The following is a 24115-nucleotide window of genomic DNA, read 5'->3' as shown; positions in this document are numbered from 1 at the left end:
TTTGATTTTCATCATTAATAACAATTTATTTTCTAGTAGTTTTTAACAAAATAAAAGTAACTATTGCATAATTTTTGGTAAGTAAAAAATATAATATATATATTATATAATATATAAATATATAAAAATATATCAAATCATGTATAAAGATTTTAATTTGTTTTTATTAATCGATTTTAAAAATTTCCAAATCATGGTGCACATGCATAGATTATTAAAAATATCATATTATATTTAATTTCTAAATTTTTGATTTTTGCATACAAAAAATCACATGAATAATCACTGTTTACGGTCCCTGCTTAAAAGTTTAAAGTTTTGCCTGAAGAATATCAAAGTTGTTGCTAAGACAGTTTAAAAGAATAAATTAATAAGCCACAAGTCAAAAGATATAAGTTAAAGTTTTGTTTGAAAGAAAGCAAAGATCATAAACTTGTGACCAACAAAGAAAAAGATACCTACAAAGTTCAAAATTGTTTCGAAGACAGTTTAAAAGTAATTTTGTAACCTTTAACCTAATAAAATTCAACAAAAATATATCGAAGAAGTTCATTGAAGTGTGAATGTTTAACTCGTTAGAGTATAGACAACCTTTGAGGCTTGTAGGTTGTTCGTATTATTTGATCAATTGGCGCGATTTAGCGTTTTATGTGCACTGATAACAGCCTAAAACCGTAGACGTTAAGCGATCGAGGGCGAATGAGGAAGATAGTGAGCAGCAGAAGAGCGAGAGAGAGAGAGAGAGAGAGAAGAGTGAGAGAGCGATAGGGATATTGGGTAATTAGGTGGACAAAACAGAGCGATCAGAGCTTGTTTTGTGGGGCGAAAAATGAATTTAATTAACAAAATCAATAAACAATAAACAATGTTATTTGGCAAACAAAAGCGGGGGGAACAAAAATGAACTGTGTGTGCGTGTGTGTGTGTGTGTGTGTGGCGGCCCAGTTAAAAGCGATGCGTACAACGCGTCGCATACGTAATCAGTGCTGGCGATAATCGTTGCCCACAACGGAATGGGATGATAATGATAAGTATAGTATAACGATGATGATTAAAAGGCAAATCGACGGCGGCTTTATGGCTCATAACCCTATTACCTATTGCCACCCTCTACAAGTAGTCCCCCCGCCCGCCCGCCTCCCCTTCCCTTCCTTTCCCTCTCCACCATAGTTGCCCTCAGTGCTGAGCTCAACGTCGCGCTCTCAACGCTGTTGACGGGTTTTGGGTTCATTTCGTTTCGGTTTGCGTTCGCGTGCGCACGTGTCAGAGTGTCGGTGTCGGTGTCGGTGTCTGGATCCATTCCATATCGTGTGTGTTCCTTGCTCGCAGGATGCCGCAGTCGAAGCCGCAGTCGCTGTTGGCTGCGCAGGCGCTTAACGCTCAGCATGGGCTACCCTTGGAGTTGCCCTACGCGGATGAAGATGATGAGCAGACGAAGGAGAAGGAGAAGGAGCAACAGCCGTTGCTGCCAGCGACTGCGATAGAGACGCGCCTCTCGCGGAAACCTTCGTTGGGGCAGCGACGCAATGTGGATTTGCCGCGTTTGCTGGTGATCAACGAGTTGCCCGCTCAGCCAAGCACAGCACCAACGCCATCGCCATCGCCAACGCCTTCACCTTCGCCGCCGGCCAACGAAAAGGAGCGAGAGCGTGAACACTTTGGTCCGGGATTGCGACGCAACTCCATCTCGATGCCATCGGGCATCAATTCGCTAGAGTTGGAGGCGATGAGGCGACGGCATCAGCTGCAGGCGCAGGAGGCGCTGCACGAGGAGAGCCAAACGGAAAGTGTGAGTAGTGTAGTCGAAATGTAGCTGTCAATTGTTCTCACTGAACTCAAGTCGCAGCGTCAACCGAACCGAACAGAGCTGAACTAAGCTGAGCTGAACTGAAATGTTATATCTTGCAAACGGGTTTTTCGCACAGTCGCCAAAAGTGTTGAGCAATCATCGTTGGCATCATTAAAAGTATAAAAATAAGTAATCATAAAACGCTCATTAAGTGTTATCTCTGCCACAGTGTGTGAGTGTAGTTTACCCCCTCAAAAAAACAGTAATTCGCCAATTCAATTTGAGTTGGAAACAACTTAAGTCAACTCAACTCAACGCAACACGCAACTGAAACACTTTTCCAGCCATATTCAAATCATCATCAATGCATTATTTCATCATGCCATCAGCTCATCCTCTCATCATGTCATCAGCCGATCAGTGAGACGCATTTGATCTATTCTAATGCTATTATTGTTGTTGTGGCTCTTGTTGTTGTGGTTGTTGTTGTTCTCTTTTCACCTGTGTTTACACTTCGACTGTAATTAATGTGAATTGCAAATAGTCAGCGAAAAGTTTTGTTTGTCTACGACATGTATGATTTATTTATTACCCTGCAATATTTACGCAATGCTCAATTAGTGACTTCAGTTGGAAGATTTGAACTCAAGGCAAGATTGCGTTGCGAAATTTTCAAGTTGTGTTTCGAAATTATAAAAATTCAATATCAATTACAAATGCTATAAGCTGCGTTTTATTTATTCAAATTATTGGTATTCATTAATTCTTATTCAGAAAATGATAATAGCCAATTGATAAGATTAAACTCTGATAATAACGAACACAATTCCTTATTGCAATCAGATTAGCCAGATCTTCAGATTATTATTTTTATGCGTGTTCATTTAATTGAAGTTTAGTTGCCTAAAACTATAAAACTTGCATCTGAACTTCTTTAAGTAATGCATGCCGCTTGCAGTTTCTATTCTAGAGTATAAATACACAATGGAATATTGCGTTACGATAATTACACTATGCAACAAAGTCAAGACTACAATTGTTTAGTGTAAGTAAGCGTTGTTAATGGTCTATTGAAATTTAAAGTGATTGCAGATCTTTTATTATTTTTTTTATTTAATTAGAGCACTCTTTTAGAATTAAAAACAAGTAAGAAAGCTACAGTCGAGTGTGCGCGACTATGAGATACCCGCTACTCATTTTGAATATAAGCAAAACAGTGCGGTATTATTCTGCAAAAAAATTAATATAAAAAACATCATAAGAATATAATAGTTATAATTCTATAGTGATTGATGATTTGATTGATGATTAAATAACCAATGGTTAATGTGGATAATGTTCAAAATGTTTTTCCTTTTTATCAACTTTTGTTATTCCTTAATGTGATAAAACTTGCATTTGGTTGTTATATTTAGACGTTTTTATACAGGTTGCCCATAGAGGAAAAGAGTATTATAAATTTGTGCCTAAAGAAAATGTAGGAAATGGTTTCCTATGCAAAAAAAATAAAGCTTGTTTAGAAGTGTCTTAGTTGCTTTGGTTGACAATCTGGTATACTTGATGCTTGACTTGTTTTTATTTACATTTTCACTTAAAGAAGAATATCACCATTTTTGAAACGTGCATTTCTAATTCGAAGCAAATTTTGAAATTACAACTTTTATTTTTTCTATGTCAGACAACAAGTATTTTCAATACCAGAAAGTAAATATTTTCTATATCACAAAACAAGTAATTTTTGTAGCTAAGAAAATTGAAATTTTGCAATTCCGGGTTTGCTATAACATATGGAATGCACTTAATAAGCTCGACTTATATCCGAAGTGCGGCAGCCTAAAAGTATGCAACGAAATTTGAATTTTATTAGACGCCTCAACCAGCGGCAATTAAAATTTCAAATATAATGCAACACAACAGACAAATGATAAATCCAAGCGTTTGCAGTCGGGCAATTAAAACAAAGCCAGTAAATTAATTTGTCAGCTAAATTGAAATGAACATTTTGCAAATTTAATTACAAATGTTCTGCTTGCAAGCTGCAAATATTTGCTTGATTTTCAGTTGAAGAAATTTCAATTTATATTTAGCAAAAACTGTTTTTTTTTTTTTTAATATTGATTAAACACTTCTAAAAACTAAAAGAATTGCCCCTTGATTGATGTTATCGAATGCGGGATGGTTTATAAAAGATAATTAAATTGTCAGCAGATATCAGAGATAGTTGATGGCATATTTTACACCTGCGGGAACACACACACAGCGATGAGAACAATGTCCAAGACCCGATAGACTGTAATTTATGGGAAGTAGTTTAGATTAAATGCTAAATCTAGTCGGCTGCAATTATAAAGCACGCCAAAGTCAACTGAGCTGAGTAATTTATGAGTCTGCCACGGCAATTTCTCGCCACATATCAAAATCAAAATTCCATGGCGAGAGTCGATGTGTGGTTGCCGCGAGGTGTGCTCAATAAGTTGCCGAGCAAGTTGCAAAAGTAATGTGATTATTATTTATATATATATTACATATATTAAGAGTAAATCCCCAACTCGGACAACTCATTCATTTTTTTGTTGTTGAACATAATTTGGTAAGTAAAAGTATTTGTGTGTGCCTGTGTTTCTCCTGGATAAGCACTTAACCAATTAGCATGTTTAGCCAATGGCCCTAAATAAACCAAAAGCAAATCTTTTTTTGTCTCGCGAGTGTTTTGCGTCGAAATAAATAATAATACTTACCATATTTGATGTATACGTCGCGCTTTGATGGATGAGCAATAAAAATAAATGGCATACCCTAAAATATTTGAGTGTTGCGGGAAATACGTTGATTATTTTACACGATAACTGATCGAAGTTTAGAATATATAATATACCGAAAAATATATATGTACAATATTTCTTTCATTATTTCTTTGTGTATTTAATTCATTCTTTCTTGTGCTGCCCTCCATTGCAATAGAAAAGCCGCGCGCGGTTGGCAAAAGTCTCAATGAAATTGTGAGAAATGCGAAGCCGAAGCTGAAGCTGCAGCGATGTAATTAATTACTCAGGAACGCGCACAGTGAAGCTTGCCTTTGATGAACCACACACGGCATCTCTTTTCAATTTGTGGTGTTACAACCGATAATTATTTACTTCCCTTTCGAGTTCGTCATAGAGAAGCTCGTTTGTATTCGTAGTAGCTGTTGCTGTGAAGCTCGACGTCGAGTGATTAAACCAACACACATTCACACATTCGCACACAGAGACACACATAGATAGCAAATTCAAGCAAAGCCGACCGACACTTCTAATACAATATTCGAGCAATTATCAAGCAGCCGGCAAAGGCAGCAGACGAACTGTGTTCTGGAGTCAGTGATCTTTTTTTTTTATTTTTGTTAAGTTTGTGAGTTGTGCTCCTGGCGATGAGTTCGCCGAATCGCAGTGACCGCTTGAGTGCAGATGAAGAGGATGCAACATCTCAACTAATCGCGGTCAAGGCAGGTACTACTAAATCCAAATCGAACCGATCTCTGCTGGATGCGAACTGATCAATATTGGTTCTGTCGCTGGATTGCACTGGTTTTGGTTTTTTTTTTGTTGCATCTCAAGTGATTACCGCAAAGAAAACAACAGGCAGGAGGCGTCATATGACAGGCTGCTGATATATTACGTATACGTCACGTTGCCTCGCCTCGCCTCATTCTGCAAGATATCTGACCAAAATAATAAAATGAATTGCTGCTGCTGCTGCTGTTGCTGATAATAATCGTGTTTTATGCGTTGCTAATTTTATGCAGATTGTCGACGATGTTTCCGCCTCGAGCATGGGCACGCCCACAGCGGTAAATCTGACGCCCGATTCAGGGAATGCAAATGGCAATCACAAGGATGACGGCAACAACGGCGACGACGACGATAGCAGCGATGAGTTTGGCAATGCCAAGAAGCCAGTTTATCGGTGAGTTATCCAACGAACATTCACGGAATTCTTTACCTTCGAAAACCTTCAGTTCAGTTTCAGTTTCAGTTTTCTGAGTTCAGTTAAGATTTTTCAATAACACTTGACATACAAGTGTTAATTAGTCAGAGTTTACCAGGAGAGCTTACTAGACTGTCAAATGCCCTGCTAAGAAAGTGTTCTTAATACTTTTCAGATTCGAACACTTTAGCTTCATTAAATTCATTTGTAGAAAATGCAAAAACTTTTTCTTTTTCTGCATGCTTCAGCATTTTGTACAGGGTATCCAGAAGTCGATTGCTTTGCCAACGTAATATATGCTTTTCATACCCTATTATTAAATGTTGGGTATTTTGTAGCATTTCCCGTTGTAATTATTCATACGTTGCCAGACAGTGATCATTGCTCGCCTCATGCCAAAGTTCAGCTTGCAATTAAATTAATTAATTTAATTTTGTTTTGTAGTTGTACTCACTCTGTTTAAACTACATTAACGACACGCCAGTTGGCTTCAAATTTAATGTTGTGCATGGGAAAAAAGGGTCGGTGGTATGTGAATATTTTTGAACGTGTCTTTTTTAACATACCAGCCACAGCAAAATCTGTTCCCACCTTGAATTTACAGTTAAAATGCAGTCAAACGGACGTTGAAGCACAAGTTTGTTGTTAATCGGTGTCCAGACAGTGAAAAGTTGTCAAATACAAAGCTTGCGCCGAAATTATTAAGGTTTGGCCATTCAAAAATATAGTTGGACAAAATATGAAATTTATTTCCTATAGAAATAACCGGTTTGTGCAAGTGTAAGACGCTGTTATCTGATACATCAGCAAAAAAATTAATTAAATAAATCAAATTCATTGCAATGCAATAAAAAACCCAATGAATATTTGAATTAATAAGCAGCCAAAGTTGATTACATTGCACATTGAAAACCGTTTAACAGTCGACTGTTAACTAACAGCGCAATAGCAGTGCAGTAACAGTCGGATGCACAGTTAACAGCAAACAGTGAGCTTTAACAGATGTTGCGCTTGCGCTTTCAACCCCCAACAAAAGTTTCGAGCAGATAGCTTTTAAAACCGTACGTGTGTGTGTATGTGTGTGTGTGTGCGTGCTTGTGTGTTTGTGCGTGCTTGTGAGTAATTTTGCAGTTTAAGCGAATTAATGTCATAGCGATGGCAGTGGGTGGTGTTGGAGGGGAGCGGAGATGAAGGTAAACGCAAATCTCGCTCGTTGTTGATAAGTAAATGAAAGGCAGAAATACACACACACACACACACACACAATCAAGCGTTGTTGTTGATGTGTTGGCGTGCATGAAAACGTTGTTGATTGCAACAACGAATAAATGTAATGTACATGTACTTGTATGGAGATAGCACTGAACTGATGTGAGGCGTGTGTGTGTTATTCTACGGAGATGTACATAAGTACATAACTGAGATGTCGGGATTTTAATATCTTAAAGTAGCTTCCCAGCTCAGTAGATAGTTGAGATTAGGCGTGATAACAACGGAGAGAAAGCAACACACAACAGGCACATTTCTCGACTCGATTGCAATAAAATAAATACATATATAAGAAGTTATAATACTACTATAATTACTTGTTACACAGGTAACATTCGTACTTGTTGTCGTCTTTGTGTTAACTATATGTATATATTCTGCTCGCCAAATGTGCTAATTTTGTGGGGCAACACACAACATTTATTTATGGCCTTATCGCGAACACGTTGCACATTGAGAGATCTGTGGATGCGAGAATAAATACGAGTAAATGCAAATATTTATATGTTTATACGAATATAAATACTTATACTTATTGTACACACATCGAAGCTTAAAGAGGCCTTTATCAATTACGAGCATGTTTATTACGATCCATTAACGGTTCTGTTTTGTGCCACGAACTTTTCGCATTTGCATAAAGTCGCCATAAAGATAAGCCCCAAGTAACAAACTCACACTCTACAAAGAAAACAATACGCAAAATGGGTCATCAAGTTGCTTTTCGCCAAGGCTTTTGAATGAACAAATAATCCATTCAACCTTCTGTTTTAATACGCCGCAACGATCAACATTAAACAGGCTTTCATCGAAATTTCCCTACTCGAATCCAATGCTTTGCAGGGTATCATTTAGTCGACTACCATAGAGACTATTCTTTTTTGTGTACAATCAGAGATAAGTGAGCACGATAAGAACAGCTCTTAACTACACCTAATCGCAGGCTAAATAAGAATTGAAACAAATCTCACGCCTCGTTAAAATTTACAAGTTTCGCAACAATATTTTTTTTGTTTATATTTTCATGCTTAAAGTATTTTTACTTTACTTTTCAAGAGCAGTCAGTTTATTTATTATTTGCAAGTCTAAAATTTAAGAGATCTATATATTTCTTAGAGAAAATAAAATGTATACCTAATGATCCAATAGGTTTCAACATTTGTCTCAAGCGTCACAAAGATACATTCATTATACGTCAATACTTGAAGTCATATATAATATTATTTTAGTGCTCTGAAATCGACAGTTGAGATACGAGAATAGACAACTGTCACAAAAACGAAAAAAAATACTTGTCTTGGAAGAGCATCTAATAATATTTATGTGCTTTTGTCTTTACTACTCATATCTGAGTCGCATAATTCATTATTTATAAGACGTTTGTCAGCACTTTGATAGGTGAATATCACTGGGGAATATCGTTTATCAGCAATACGATCATGATCGTAAACATTACCACAACTCAGAGATAGTCAAAAGAGTTTTTTTTATTGGGCATTCACCGACAAGAAAATTGTATTTACTTTTCTTATTGTTTTTTTTTTTTTTTCTTAGCGATCGCTTTCGCAGCCGAAGACGCGCTTCCATCGCCCCGCTGCCCGCCCTGCGACTTAACAGCAAGGAGATGCTGGCAAGTGATTTCGACACCCACAGCGTGGCAAGCAACCAGGCCTCCATCACCAGCGTCAACTCCTTGGCTAGTTTGTTGCGCGAGAAAATGCAGGTGAGCAAAAAAAGTTGGGGAAAATTTATGGGAAATGGAAAAACACAGAGATATAGAAAGTAAAGTCAATAAGAATGAAATATTAAATTCATAATTATACAAAAAAAGTGAGAGAATGTGAAAGACAGCAAAATAGAAGAGGTAAAGCAATAAATTAGAATAAGAAATAAATAAAAATAGAAAGAATAACAAATTTAATTAGATGCCATCAAAACTAAGAGGAGAATACTTATGGATATGATAGAGAAAGAAAAGGACAGTGGATTGAAATGTAAAGCAAAGAGAGATTAGCTAAAAAGTATTGAAAAATCAGAAGAAATCAGAAGAAATAAAAAAGTACTCGTATAATGTATAGAAAGGTGTATCGGAGAAAAAATGGGGTGAAGTCAGAAGATTGAAAAAATTCATGGAATAAGTAAATAAGTTTCCGACAACTAAGTTAAGAAAATAAAAAGAGTGAAATGATACGAGAGATAAGTGAAAGTAGAGAAAGATATATAAAGAGTTACGTCATGAAATGTCAGAAGAATGCATAGAAGAATGAATAACATAAATAGGAAACTGATCAATAAAGTGAATTCAAAATGGGAGAGAAAAGTAAAGAATAGGTGTACCTAGCAAAAAAATGATAAAAAGGCAGAAGAAAGGCAACTACACTGATATGGCGAGCTAATTAGGTGTACAAAAGGTGATAAAAGCCTTGAGACAAGAAAGAAAGTAAACGCGTGAGAAAGAAGATAAGGAATGTATAAAACGATGGGCAGAAAAAATGTTAGAGAAATTCCAAATAATGCTGAAATAAAAACACACACAATGTGATTACACTAGTTAACTTATCGTTGTCTGTTCTTCCCAAAGGCCTTTCCACAATTGATTCGCAAGAAGAAGCGGGAGACAAAGGACTACAAGATTAAGATCTTTGTGATCATGATGTTCTTCATCATCATCTTTCTGGTGAGTTACTTAATAATACTCTCGTATTATATTAAGATTAATGAGCAATAACCTTTGTGGCTTGCAGATTGGCTACGCTTATGTCGCCTACCATCAGCAGGTGCTGACGAAGAGCTACTTCCAGAAGATCAAGTTTAATTCAAAGGATCGCATCTTTCGCATACTCAGCCACGAGGACAAGGAGGTGATCATGGGCCATCTGGGAGTGACGCTGGGCAGCGATACGGCGCCGTTTCACTGCCTCGAGGATCATCGGCGCAGTGATGGCAGCGTGTGCATCGAATGGAACGGAATAGCGAGGCTCCACATGAACTTCGAGGACAAGAAAGTCTTTCGCTGCTACACGCTGCAGTGGCAGGCGTTGACTCCCGGCCTGCTGCCCACCGATTGCTATGAGCTGAAGCGGGACAATGGCTTGTGGTTTGGAGGCGGCATTACCAAGGGTCAGGAGTGGTCGCTGAGCTATGCCAACTTTGACTTTATGCCCTATGCCAGTGGCGATCACAAGGTGCATCAGTTTGGCAATGCGGTCAAACGGTATTTCATCAACTCCATTGGCGTGGCGATGCAGGTGAATGAACGCACTCCACTGCAGCTTGGCATCAATCGCACCGAGAATCAGTTTTGTTTGCGGGCGGCCAACGATGATTTCACATTCGTAAATCGTTTGACCGAATTGCCGCAGCTGGACTACAAGATTTGCACGACGGAAGATATGCGGAGTCTGCACATGCTGATGACACAGCAGCCGCTGTTTAATGGCGTCACCGAGGAGCTGGAGCCGTTGCTTGCGGAGCCAGTGTGGCAGATACCACATCAGGCGCATCGTGACTCACTTAATGAATCGATCATTTGCGACTATTCGGAGAATGCGATTGCCATCGGTTTGGGGCACATTGTGATCAATGAGTTTTGGCAGGAAAATATCGGTGACTTCACCGTCGATCGCTCGAGATTTCCCACGCTGAACGACACCATCGCTGTGCTGCATCGCCGTGGCTTTAAGGTGGTCTTCACTATCCAGCCGTTCATCAGCACCGACAGTCCCAACTTCAAGGATGCCGTCGCACGCAAGCTGCTCATCTATGAACGCCACTCGGAGCGCAGCATCCCGGCGCTCACCCGCTACAAGAGCAGCTCCAGCGCTGGTGTGCTGGACATCACGAACAATGCGTCGGTGCCCTGGCTGCTGGAGAAGCTGCAGCGGCTAAAGGATGAGTACGGTGTCAAGAGTTTCTATTTGGATCTGGGCACCGGCTACAATCTGCCGCATTACTATCAATGCCGCCAGCCACTCGACAATCCCGATCAGTATGCACGTAAGCTGACCCAGAGCCTGGAGAGTGCCGGACTCATGGCGGTGTCGACGGCAAGTGTGGTGCCCAAGCCACCGACATTTGTCAGCACTCCGCCGGCGAACTCAACGTGGGAGGGACTCCGCGAAACGCTCGCGGCTGTGCTCAACTACGGCGTCATCGGTTATCCGTTTGTCTTGCCCGGCGCCATTGGTGGCGATTATCTGCTTCAGCGACCGCTCACCAAAATGGTTTCATTCTACTCGTTGGCTCAACCGCCGCTGCCCGACATGGAGCTCTTCATACGCTGGCTGCAGCTGGCCACGTTTTTGCCTGTGATGCAGTTCAGTCATCTGCCCGATGAATACCAGAGCAAGCTGGTGACCCGCGTTGCCCAGGAGCTGAAGAATGTGCGACAAACGGTGGTGATCAAGTTGCTCAACAAGTATTTGCACTCATCGATGACGGAGGGTCTGCCCCTGGTGCGTCCGCTGTGGATGTTGGATCCCCATGATCCCGCCTGTCTCATTGTCAGCGATGAGTTCTCCGTGGGCGAGGAGCTCATTGTGGCGCCCATTCTCGATGCAGGTCGCGAGGAACGCGAAGGTAATACACTTCCGTTAATCACTCACACGATTCACTAATTTAATTATCATTTCTTACAGTGTATTTGCCGCAGGGCGTGTGGAAGGATGGCATCGATGGATCACTGCGCAAGGGCAGCCGCTGGATGCATGGCTATCGAGTGCCCAAGGATAAGGTTGCCTACTTCCGCAAAATGCCGGACAACACGCGCTTCTAGTTAAACAATCACGCCATCATATAACTGTGTATTATTATTATTATTATTATTATTATTATGATTATGTTTATCGGCTTATTTTAAAAAAATACAATACAATTTATAGATCGATCATAGATAATACTACATACATCATTAGAATCTATAATGTTTCTCATTAAGTAATGCTAATATTAATTGCCTTTTCTAAATATATATTTTGTTTTTTTTTTCTTTTTTCTTTTTAAGTACAATTTGTTATATGCCCGGCATGCATTCGGATCGAATTAGATATATCAAATGTAAATGTATCGCTTTAAGCACGATATGTTCATACGCTCATGTGCCCAAAGTTAACTGTATAACTATTAGAATAGTTAGCTTTTTCGAAAATTATTTATAAAAAAAATATATATGTATATTAAACGTTGATCAACAATACTTTTGTCAGGTATTTCATTTAAGTGCAAATTTTTAGGCATTCTTTTCTTTTTTGTCATTTTATATATATTTTTAAAAATTTTCTACTAATCATGGTATGAAATTAGTTTTGTTTATTAAATATGTTCTGGACATTGCACATAATCAAGAGCAAGGAAATCAAGTTTATAATGGACAGATCGAAAGCATTTTATGCCAATAGTTTCACTGATCGATTTTCGAAAAAAAAAACAAACATCATTACAATCAATGAAAGAATATTGCGGAAATTTACCAAGAACTGAGTTCACATACGTACAATACAATATTACAATATTACAAACTAGAATTAAGGGGCTTACATAATTTGCATGCCATGTCTGAACGCTAGATGGCGCCACGGCACAAATTGAACCGAATTGTATAATAAATTATGTAGCTTGACTGTCTAACTGGGATTTAGTATTTGCAGCTCTCACTTACATTAGCTTTAGATTTATTAGTAGCAAATAAATAGTTTCCATCTCCTGTTTGGCCTCAGGGCTTTGCTCTGCACTCGGGCAGCGTAGCCTCGCAGGGCTCCGTTTCGGGCAACCGAGGCAGCGCGCTGCATTGGGCATCCGTCACAACGACATCGTGCTGATCGAGACAGACAACGGAGCGACGTCGCTGGGGCATCGGAGCACCCGGTTGCCTACAAGTAACCGGGCAGAATTGCCAAGGTCCGGGCCACCAGTGAGCCGGACACTGTTGCTCGCCACAGGCACGGGTCTGTCGCAACGGACGTTTGTTCTTCGCATGCGTCCAGCAAGGCAACTTATCAGACAACACTGTTGATAAGAAATAATTAATGAGTACATAAAGGAATGAGGACTTTTAAATCATAGTCAATTCTTTACCTTTACCATTCTCATGGCAAATGGGCTCACGATGCTGAACACCGCCGCCACAGCTGACGGAGCAGGCTGTCCAGTTGCTGAGACGCCACTGATGCTGTCGCCCAGCGCTCACATTCATGGCGGGCAATGTGAACTCATAGTAGATGCCCGGATTGCTCTCATTGCCGCGCACGATCGCCTGCAAGTGGAAAGAGATTAGATTAAAAGTTGAGTAGGAATAAGCAACTAGAGTGCTAAAGAATCAGAGACTAGGAAAGAATCTTATATAAGAAGAAAAGAATCAGAAGACGAAACGAATCAGTGACTAGAGAAGAATCTTATAGAAGAAGAAAAGAATCAGAGACTAGAGAAGAATCTTAGTTAAGAAGAAAAGAATCAGAGACTAGAGAAGAATCTTATAGAAGAAGAAAAGAATCAGAGACTAGAGAAGAATCTTATATATAGAGAAGAATCTTAGTTAAGAAGAAAAGAATCAGAGACTAGAGAAGAATCTTATAGAAGAAGAAAAGAATCAGAGACTAGAGAAGAATCTTATATAAGACGAAAAGAATCAGAGACTAGAGAAGAATCTTATAGAAGAAGAAAAGAATCAGAGACTAAAGAAGAATCTTAGATAAGAAGATAGAGTTTTAGACTTCTAGTCTAAGAATACACTTCTACAAGATCAGAAGTCTAGACAATTAGCACACAAGAGCAATAGATATATGTAGGACTCATAGTCTAGCTTAAATAATGCCAGGATACTAGTCTTCATACAACTTACGTATAGCACTATGGAATGCTGTATGGGCTGAGGTATTTTGATAGTCTCCTGTTCATCCTGGCGATCGTAGAGACTCTCGACGCCGGCAATTTCCAATTCCCCTGGCATCGAGATCAAGCTGTCGCCATTCAAATAGAACGCACCCGATCCACCCCGTCCGATGGCAAGGAAATGAGGTGAATTACCCAACTCTCGGATGAGTATGTGACGAGCACGCGCTGGGATGCTGACGATATCAACGTAGACACCGTCACTGACATTGAAGGGTTCGATGAAGGTTTCCTTTATGGGCTTGCATTGATCACCAGCACCGCCACAGACACCGCAACGATCGTCCTGCATGTCCGAGTCAACGATCCAATCGCAACCAACTTTCTGAATGAAATACACGTTTAATTGATCTCGCCGTGAAACAAGTGTGCGCTGTTTATACCCGAACTTACCTTGCAGATGCCATCGATGCACATGTTATTCGTGCCCAGCGTGCAGGGAGTTCCATCGAGCACCGTTTCGCCCCAGTTGGCGATGATTGTGTCATCCACATCGCTGCAGAACAGTCGACAGGGATTGTCTGCAAAACAACCGAAAGAGAGAGTTCATTAGCAGGGAAGTACACTACTGTAGTATAATATCGTTAATTGCACACAAAAATGTTGCAATTATATGCAATTTTTATTTGAAGTAAATTTATTGTTGGTTTTTCGACTACTAATCTCCATAATTTCAACTACATTTCATTATAGATCCAATATAATTGCATACAATTGTTAGTGAATAAGCTTGAAATCTTTTAACTTTAATGCCATTACATATAAGGGCACATTTCGTGTTATTGCTAAGCCATGTGCGATTAAAATAAAAATAAATAACAGATGGGTTTGCAAATATATGTATTTTAATTTTGAATGAACACCTCAAAATATATGCATTTTGAATGTACTATATTTTGCAGATAATTGCATAATTTGTTGTGTAGGAAATGGATTTGCAATTATCTGCATTTTTATTTGTAGTATATGGACCTGCAAATTTTGCATATATAACAAACAATTTTAATGGCTTTAAATTTCACAATAATGCAAAATGTGCACCAATGTGCAGTGCACTTAAGTTAAAAGATGAGCTGCTTTATGCGATCAACATTGGATTTTATACAATTAACTTGGATGTGCAATGCATAATTTAAATGCTATGCAACTAACTTTGATTCGCAATTATCTTGAATGCACAATTTAGAAAAGATATCGACATTATACCGTAAATGTCTTCAAATTTCCCAAACTTACTCTTATCGAAGAAGGGCAGCCACTTGTAGGTGGCACCCTGATAGCTGACATTGTCGTAGCGCGCACACTGCTGGGCCCGGAAGCTGGGCTCGTGTTCGGGACACGGCCGCTTGCGACAGATTTTGTAGCGCTTGCGCTCACCAATGCAGAAGACGCCGCCATTGGCGGGCAATGGTGAATCGCATTCGCGCTGCTGCGTGGAGACGCCACCGCCGCAGCTGCGCGAACATTCGCTCCACTCGCTCCAATTGCCCCAGCCCCCCGTTGATGGGCGTCAGCTCCTCCATGCGCACACATTTGCCATTCTGGCACCATTTGTTCTTGCCACACGTGGTGCCCGGGGCCGTGGGTCGCATGTTTGTCACACATTCGCCATTGACGCGACACCACAGCGTCGAGCAGAACTCATGTGGCGATGAGCAGGCGCCCACATCGCTATCTGTGGTCAGGTTGAATTGCATGCGGCACTGCCGCTTGGCGTTGTATGCCTCACCCGGCAGCGTCTCCGGATAATTGTATTCCTTAATCGTGGTCGGCGAATCGTCCAGACATTCGCCCAATCCCTGGCTGTAATGCAAAAATTGGTTCGTTATTAAGATCATTTAATTTCTTACTCTTTTTTGTACTTACTCCAAAAAGTGTGTGATGTACTTGCGACTGCAGTTCGACCAGCAAACTTGCAGCGTGTCCGCCCCAAAGGTCGGCGTCATGATGTGCACTATGGAGCCCACTCGCGGATGGCAGCCGATTTTTGCAGTGTCGTGGAACATGCCAAAGCTGCAAGATACAAGCATTAGGTTGGATTACAAACAAAAGTAGTTATAGCTGAGTCCCCATGACTCTAAGAGACCCTGTATATATTCAATGACTAAGAAAATGTCATTTAACTGAAAAAATAATTAAATTGGGGTGACCCAAAACAATACAATAATAAATATAGTACAAATAACAAAACAAAAAACTAAAAATAAATTAGAAAAAAAAAACTAAAAACAATAAAAGATATTCAACAATATAAATCGGTTATCGGTTGTGTGTACATTGGTTTTCCAGAAGAGGGATAAGCAATCAGACTGAGAAAAACGACGATAAAAATCAAGCTTTTTGGACGCTTAGAGACGCAATGCTTACTCTGTCATAGCAAACCTAATATAACTCTTAAAGAAAATTTGACTGTATACTAGTTTTTGTATGGATATATAAAATTGTATATGAATACATAAAGTAATCTGTACCCTAAATTAACTTTAGGTTCCCTAAGTATTTAGGATAGTAAACTAAAAGCAATATTTATTTTCTTTGGTACTACAAATAGTATACAGCTTGTACCTAAAAATTTATTGTAAAAAAAAAGAAAAATAAGTAAGAAAGCTACACATTGATGGGCTCGACTGTGAGATACTCGCTACCCATTTTCAATTAAACCATATTATACAAATATACAAAATTAATATGCAGAAAAAAACTAAAATATACCACAGGCTGTATTTGGTATAACGATGTAGTACTACATTTAAAATATACCATAGAGTTAAGAATATACCAAATTCTGTCAGTTACATACATTTCCTGCAGACATAAAGTTATACTTTTGCTTTTTAAATACCGGGTATATAAAACAAATACATTCTTTTCCACAACTATCGAATAAGAAAAGCATTCTAAGCCTAAGTCAACAACATATTATTAAATCGAATTACAAAAGTATTGCATCTATATAAAAATACTTTCATATTTATTTATTGAAATAGTCGCAGATCAATCTAGTGCTGCCTTGCAACGCTGCAAGCGTTGTAAGTTAAAAACAAATGTGCAAACTGTGCACAGTTGCGCCACAAGGGTTAAACTCGATCAACATTGTTGCGACTGCACGACAGCGTAAAGTAAAATTCCCCTCCCTTCGCTCGCCCCCTCCATTCGCTCGGACAGTTGCCAGTGGCAAAATGAGACGAGATTTATTATTTGTATTGTCTTTGGAGAAGCAAAGCAACAGCAACAAACGCGACAAGCAATTTATGCCACGCTGTGCGACTAGCCAAAAGCGAGTCAAAAACCTGATTATTAGAATAGTGCTTAAATTAAGAACAACAACAGCAACAGCAACAATAACACACACAGGCACACAAACACAGAGTGTGAATAAGCATATCGTTGTTTGGACGGTAGCTGCCACCTGACGATGACCGTTCGACCCAGCGACAATCAAACCTAAATTGCCCAACAACAACAACAACAACAGGTGTCGGAGGTGTCTATGTGTGTGCGTGTGTGTGTGTGTCTGAGTGTTGTGATGACAGAGCTGGGTGCTGAGCTGAGCTGAGCTGGTGAACTGGTGATCCGTTGGCTGGCTGGCTGGCTGGCTGCCTGGCTGGGTTGACTCAATCGGAACACGCCAGACTGACGGGCACTTGGCTGCGCTTATAAGGCGTTTTACAAAAATCCACTTGGCACGAACACGAAACGAGATAAGCCTACGAAACCGGACAACCGACAACTGCAGCAACTGCGACACCAACAACAACAACGACAACAACAGCAACACTGGCTACCAAATTGCCGCCTACTTCCCCTCTCACTCTCTTTGCCAACTTGCGCCAGGGTTGCACTAAACTGCGACTTGACTTCAAAAAATGAACTTTCCAATATATTGATTTTTAGCAGCAGTTAGCGCCACAGACAAGTTAATTAAATTAACATTTTTTGCATGAACGGAATTTACTAAATACAAAATAAACTGTTGACGTTGCAAGTCAAGTGTTTGAATTAAATGTTAGAGGTTTCAACGTCTCAATAATTCGCACAAATAAAAGTAATAAACCACAAATTCGAAATTCGTAAACCATAAAAAAGCTTATAAGCTGAAATATGCCAAAGTTACCTACCTATTATAATGCATTGATTAAAAGCGTGCTTAATATGAAAAATTGCTCAAAACGAAAGCTCATTAAAAACAATTCAATTAAGCTCATTAATATGCAATATACAAAATAGTCAAGCAACAGTTTAATGCGCGTTTAAACACAAACTATAGAACATCTAAATATGTCCCATATAAAGAAAATAAAAACTTGATAAATACAATTAAGAAAAAGGCTCACTTACATATTTATTTTAATGTGATTTGAAACAGAAACAACACACGCTAAGAATAGCCCAAACTATAAAACAGCTAAACATGAATTTTGCTTGTCATAAAAGCTCGTTAAAAACAATGTAAAAAAGCTCATGAATGTGCACCTAAATGCTTAATATGTTGTGCACTCAAGTAACGATTTAATGTGCTTCAAAATACAACAAGAGACTGAGTTAAAACCTAAAAGTGACGGAACATTTAACTGATTGTGCATCCCTAGCAGTGGGTAATGAGTGAGTGTGTGTTTTTGTCGCTGAGTCTGCGACTAATTGAGTTTGAATGGCGGAGGAAGCGGCAGCCGCCAAGGGGAAGGGGCAAGGCACGAAGAGGGAGAGTGTCAAGTGTGGAGAGGAGGCAACTGTGGTGGCAACTGTTTTGCTTGATGCTAAAAAGAAACTGTGGGCGTGGAACGCAGGCGATCATTGTCACACAACACACGCAGGTGTCAAAAGCATCCGTCGCGTCCACTTAGAGGCAGCAATTCATTAATTTTCAGTTGCTGCTGTTGCAGTTGTTGTTGTTGTTGTTGTTGTTGTTGTTGTTATGGTTGTGGTTGTTGCTTTGATTCATTCATTAAACGAATTGGGCTGCACATAAATCTTTGGCTGCGATCAATTGATGCATTTGCATTGCGTTGGCTGCCTGCCACTTGCCACTTGCCGCTGGCCACAAGTGACTGGCCTGAAAGTGCATTTCGATGTTGGCCAACTAGCATACTGTGTGTGTCTCTCTCTCTCTCTCACTCTCTGTCTCTTCTATGGGTTGAATGTTGCATGTTGCAAATGCGACTGCAACTGCGAATGCAAGGCGCCGCTAAACTGACGGAAGTGCCGACTTACTTGTGCCCCAATTCGTGCGTGATCGTGTGGGAGAGCATGATGCCGTTGTCCTCGTTGACGCTGCACGATTGCCTCGGCTTGCACATGCCGCCCACATTCGCCAGTCCCAGAGTCCTGCAACAAAAACAAAAAGAAGAATAAATTGAAAATACATAAGAAAGACGTTTGCACCTTATGCATTCTAGAATAGATTTAAAAACAATGAATGTGATATTCGCACTTTATAATTGTTGCTTAATTAACTTGTGATCACAATGAAATTCTTCGAAATCCTACAGTGTCTGTGTTTAAAATAATATATTCTGAAGATTGTAGAAACTATTGTTTCTGAACAAACCTTCGATCGTAATGAAATTCGCAGAAAACATGCAATATGTATTTATAATAATATGCTGAAGTTTGTAGTATTTCATTTAAAGTAAATTTCTATTTTGTGGAACCTAATAATTGTAGCTTAATAAACTAACGATTGTAGTTAAATTCTTTGAAATCATACAATATGTGCTTACAATAATATATATTGAAGATTATAGTATTTAGTTTAATATAAATATATTTTTAAGAAATTTATAAAATGATAATATACGAAATTTAAATTTGCGATCGCAATGAGAAAACGTTCTAAGTAGAAAAAGTAGTTCAATAAAATTAAATTTATTTTAAATCAAATATTAATTTGGTATTATTTGTTTATTATTAGCACTGTTTGTGTTAGTATTTAGTGTATTGGCTTTTAATAACATATACACCACAAATTGTAGTATTGCATTTAAAATACATTTATTTTTTTGAGAACTTAGTAAATGTTGTCCAGCTCTTTACTTTAACTTTTAAAATTTCCGTTCGTCACTAAGCTAGTAGTAAATAAGTTCATCATTTTCTACTCACATGCAATTGTTGCCGCAAATGTTTTTGCGCGTGATCAGTATGGCAACATCATGATGATTCGGATCATTCTCGTTGGCCGAGTTCTGCTTGTGCTGCCAGCTGAAACATACGAGATAATAACTTTGTGATTCGCAACTGACGGGATGATCATCGATTTTGATTTACCTGCAGAATCGATCGAGATTCTTTTGCGCATTCTGGGTTAAATTTAGTTCGGGTGCCGTATCGTTCTCCTGCAGTTCGATAATCTTGACCACAACAATTTCGATGGCATTTCCAATGCTGGGATCCTTATACAGAGCAGACACCATATTCATAATGGTCAGCAGATATTTGACGACATCCTTGTGAAATGCCGACATTGTGGCATCGGCCACAATCAGTGTCTCCACATGCCGGGGACTGCTAATCGAGCGTCTGCTGCGTGGCCCCGTCTGTGGCTCCTCGGGCTGTGTGTCGTACTTGAACTTTGTGTGTGGCTGCTGATGGTAATGATGATGACGTGCAGGCAAATGATGTTGCGTATGCTGCTGCTGCTGCTGTTGCTGCTGATGATGCTGATGATGCTGATGATGGCGACGCACTTTGCGACCACCTTGTATCTTAAACTTGCCACGTGACTGCCACTCGAGACGCGTCTCCATGCGTCGTCGTGGCTCGCGTGTGCCACAATTGCTGATGTGACCCTTTTGGCGCTGTTCCTTACGCTTTCGCTTGTGGCGACGTCGTTGTTGTGTCGCCTAAGCGAATCAACCATGAGAAACTATATTGTAAAGCACATCTAAATGACTTACCTTTTGCTTGGGCATCACCGAGGAGCGCTGGAACACCACATGTGGATGCCCATTGATAGGATGTGCCGCATACTGCTTGGACGGCTCTATATAATACTCATTGCTGGCCGTCTTCACATGTCCCACCTGTCATTGAAAAAAAAGTAAGAAATAGTGATTCAAAACAAAAGACTTAGGCAACAAACTTGGTGATGTAATTAGAATTAATAAGTATATATCAATATATCATCAATATAAGTATATACTATATACAATCTATTATAAGTATGTACTATATACTATCAATATAAGTATATACTATATACTATCAATATAAGTATATATACAATATACTATCAGTATTTACTAGCTTAACATATATACTCGTATGTACATATATTTTCTTCGAAAATTCTAATAAGGCCCAATTATACGCAAAATTCTGTGAAAACAATTTATTTCACCATAAGCAAAAATACTAGCAACAGCTTTCGTAAGCATGATGGAAAATTCTGAATAATTTTGTGTGGCACTTTTGACGAGCAATTAAAATGATTAAACACATTATTAATTGAGATTATTATTGACATTCTTGGATAGCTAAAAATAACGAATGTAGTAGAAAAACATTTGTATTTAAAGTGGTAAAATATTTTAAACAATTTAGAATTATTGGAGTTATTGCAACAAAACATGAAATATAAAATTTTCTATTAATTTGTTGTGCAATTTGTCTTATATTTAAAGAGAAAATAAATCAAAGTTTCTTTGAAATATGAATTCGGTTGTATCTTGACTTACCAGACCGGAGCAGGTGGATATGGCGACGTTGGCCGACGGCTGGCCACGCACCTTGCCATGGAAATGGCAATTGAGCTGATGCGCTGCTGGAGGCGCACGAGTTCTCAGATCGCGACGATGACGCTCCACAATGAGATGCGGCGCCAGGAAATAGCTATTTGGCCTGCAAGTGGAAGTGGAAGTGGAAGTGGCAAGGCATTAGAATACTTGAGGAGTGCAGACATTTCGTGAGGTGGCACTTACGTCAGCTCCAGATGCAACGTCTCGTTGGCCAGCGGCAGCTCGAAATGCAGCTCTGGCTGCTGATGCTGATGGTCAGTGCTGCGACGATGCCGCCGATGATCCCGATCGTGGGCATAGACGAGTGTGTGTGTCATGAATGCACCATCGGCGTGCACACGCCGTGGCACCACCAGCTGTCCCTCGCCCTCGAGCAGCTCATCGGTGTGCAGGCCATAAAGCTTGAGGCTGCCGCCAGAGCTGAACCACAGGCAGAGCAGAGTGCTCAAATAGAGGCACTTCATACTTGCAAATACTTTGTGTGTGACTCTCCTCTATATATTTTCTTACTCTCTCTCTTACTTTCTTTCCTTATCTTTCTCTCTCTCTCTGTCTCTCTTTCTGGGATTCTCTCAATGAGTTTTGTTTAGGGGGAATCTCTGTCTCTTAGCCGTTATCGATGCGTCTCAGCAGCTTGGCAATTAGCGGGCACATGGCAGCGATTGCATTATATCTCCAACTGGGCGACAGCTGTAAGGCAAATAGATTAAAGGTTTGATTTCATTTCGATTTGAATTCATCTTATTCTTGGTATAGACTAGCCACAGAATAAGATTTCAAGTGTATTATACAAAACGCGAGAACCGCAAAAGTTAAAGCTTAGCTCAGAAGTAGATCAGATTTAACGAGACTTTTAGATTCGCCAAAAGCAAACAATGAATTTAAATACAGCAAGTTTAGAAAGATACCCGCTTTCCATTATATATCTGGTACTACATTCGAAATATACTACAGATGTCAAAATATCCCAGATTGTCAGCCTTAACTGCTTTTAAGATCCGATTGCAGTAGGCAATCTTAAAAACGTAATTCTGAAATAACTTCATCAGATCTTAACTAAATTCACAGGAATCATAAATACTATAGTTATTGTTACTCTTTTACTACAATTAACTTTATCTTCAAAATTACGATTTGTATTTGTTCGTGATGATAATCAAAAATATATATAATTTAAGGGATCGAAGATGCCTCATTTTACTTGTTGGTACAAAATTCTAATACACTTCTACTCTATGGATAGCGAGTATACAAATTAAATTTAAATTGGAACTAATTTTCAGGTTTTATGCTGCACCAATTTCAAACCAAATAACATATTATAAAATTGTAAAACCATTTGTATGAAGCTCCAACATATTATGTATTACATCTTTTATCATATGTTGCGATTGTTTTTGCATTCCTCACTTTGCACATTCAGCACTTTTGATACAATGAGCATTTTGAATATTGAAATTCCATTTGAAAGAGGCAAATCTATTTGTTTTCTCACGAAATGTTTTTGTAAAATGAGAATGACATAAAAACAGCTGTAACATATTATTATCAGAAGTTTAAAAGTAGAGCACAGATCGCAAATACTTGTATATATCTATAAAACAAAAGTGATAACTTGACAACTTTATTTGAATATTAAATAAATACTTAGCATCGCATTTAAGTCATATTTTTTCTTTATTGTCGCATTAAGAGAACATCTGTTTATTAATCTAAAATATACAAATACATTTAGCAAAGATTAGCTAGCAATTAAAAGATTTGCAATGTAGGAAATGCAATAATTAGTTAATTCACATTTGAATTTAAAACAGCAGGAAGAGCTTTGAGAAGAGCATGGGACGAACTCATTTGCATTGTTCAAGAGTAATTAAGTTTGATGTGTATTGTTGTGTATTGTATTATTCATGTGACTTACATACTGATTAATCCAAGATTAATGTAATAATTTGACAGGTTTTGAAAGCCCATTAAGATGGAACAAGTTTAATTGCTGCGAGATGAATGGATTTAAGCAAATTGGACGCGTTAAGCTCGAATGAAATGCTGCATTTATAAGATTAATCCAAGATTAATGCCACATTCAAGTCACTCGACACAACAACAGCAACAACAACAACAACAGCTACAACAACAACAACAACAGCAATAGCGAAATCGAGTAACCACAGCGCAGTGTTGGCGTCGCTTTAGGCTAAGATTGTTGCCACTGCAATGAGATTGAATTTCAATTGTGCGCATTTCATCAAGATTATTGCCTGTTGTTGTTGTTGTTGCTGTTGCAACAGTTGTTGCTGTTATTATTGCTGATGAGGTAGCAAATTATTGCTGCTGCGCTGTGTGGCGCCACTCTGAGCTCCACAATTGACAATTGACGAGGCAGGACATCAACTATGCCAACTTGCAACAATTATGGCACAAATTTCTACGAAAATATGCAACAACAACAACCACAATGTCAACGACAACTATTGCT

At 39.0% G+C, this 24115-nt stretch overlaps 2 protein-coding genes across 6 annotated transcripts; one reads left to right on the top strand and one right to left on the bottom strand.

Annotated features, from left to right (window-relative positions):
* The first annotated feature begins 1242 nt into the window (after nucleotides 1–1242).
* On the top strand, nucleotides 1243–12218 carry LOC133848508 (myogenesis-regulating glycosidase). 5 transcript variants are annotated; one of them, XM_062284118.1, is made up of 6 exons: nucleotides 1243–1789; nucleotides 5574–5734; nucleotides 8579–8747; nucleotides 9606–9701; nucleotides 9769–11602; nucleotides 11662–12218. In XM_062284118.1, the coding sequence occupies exons 1-6, from the start codon at nucleotides 1331–1333 to the stop codon at nucleotides 11796–11798; spliced, it is 2856 nt and encodes a 951-aa protein (XP_062140102.1). In that variant the 5' UTR covers nucleotides 1243–1330; the 3' UTR covers nucleotides 11799–12218. The 5 variants fall into 5 exon arrangements, with proteins under 5 accessions (XP_062140102.1, XP_062140103.1, XP_062140104.1 ...); XM_062284119.1 differs by lacking the exon at nucleotides 1243–1789 and adding an exon at nucleotides 5181–5273; XM_062284120.1 differs by lacking the exon at nucleotides 1243–1789 and adding an exon at nucleotides 5260–5277.
* On the bottom strand, nucleotides 12027–23576 carry LOC133848506 (A disintegrin and metalloproteinase with thrombospondin motifs 12). The gene is given in 14 exon segments (XM_062284116.1): nucleotides 12027–13027; nucleotides 13097–13274; nucleotides 13860–14234; nucleotides 14303–14430; nucleotides 15146–15407; nucleotides 15409–15712; nucleotides 15776–15922; nucleotides 19118–19231; nucleotides 20006–20104; nucleotides 20171–20745; nucleotides 20800–20925; nucleotides 21580–21742; nucleotides 21823–22329; nucleotides 23558–23576. Coding segments are annotated over 13 exon segments (3045 nt in total). The 5' UTR covers nucleotides 22104–22329; nucleotides 23558–23576; the 3' UTR covers nucleotides 12027–12734.
* Between the last annotated feature and the right edge of the window lie 539 nt (nucleotides 23577–24115).

The sequence above is a fragment of the Drosophila sulfurigaster genome, chromosome X, assembly GCF_023558435.1.
Source record: "Drosophila sulfurigaster albostrigata strain 15112-1811.04 chromosome X, ASM2355843v2, whole genome shotgun sequence".
NCBI classification, from domain to species: domain Eukaryota; kingdom Metazoa; phylum Arthropoda; class Insecta; order Diptera; family Drosophilidae; genus Drosophila; species Drosophila sulfurigaster.
The sequence above is the reverse complement of the archived record's forward strand: the minus strand, read 5'-3'. Positions and strand labels throughout refer to the sequence as shown.

Coding starts and splice junctions, on each gene's coding strand:
- LOC133848508 (XM_062284118.1), top strand. CDS start 1,331: ATGCCGCAGTCGAAGCCGCAGTCGCTGTTGGCTGCGCAGGCGCTTAAC. Junction 9,702..9,768: donor TCTTCATCATCATCTTTCTG/GTGAGTTACTTA, acceptor TGTGGCTTGCAG/ATTGGCTACGCTTATGTCGC. Junction 11,603..11,661: donor AGGTCGCGAGGAACGCGAAG/GTAATACACTTC, acceptor CATTTCTTACAG/TGTATTTGCCGCAGGGCGTG.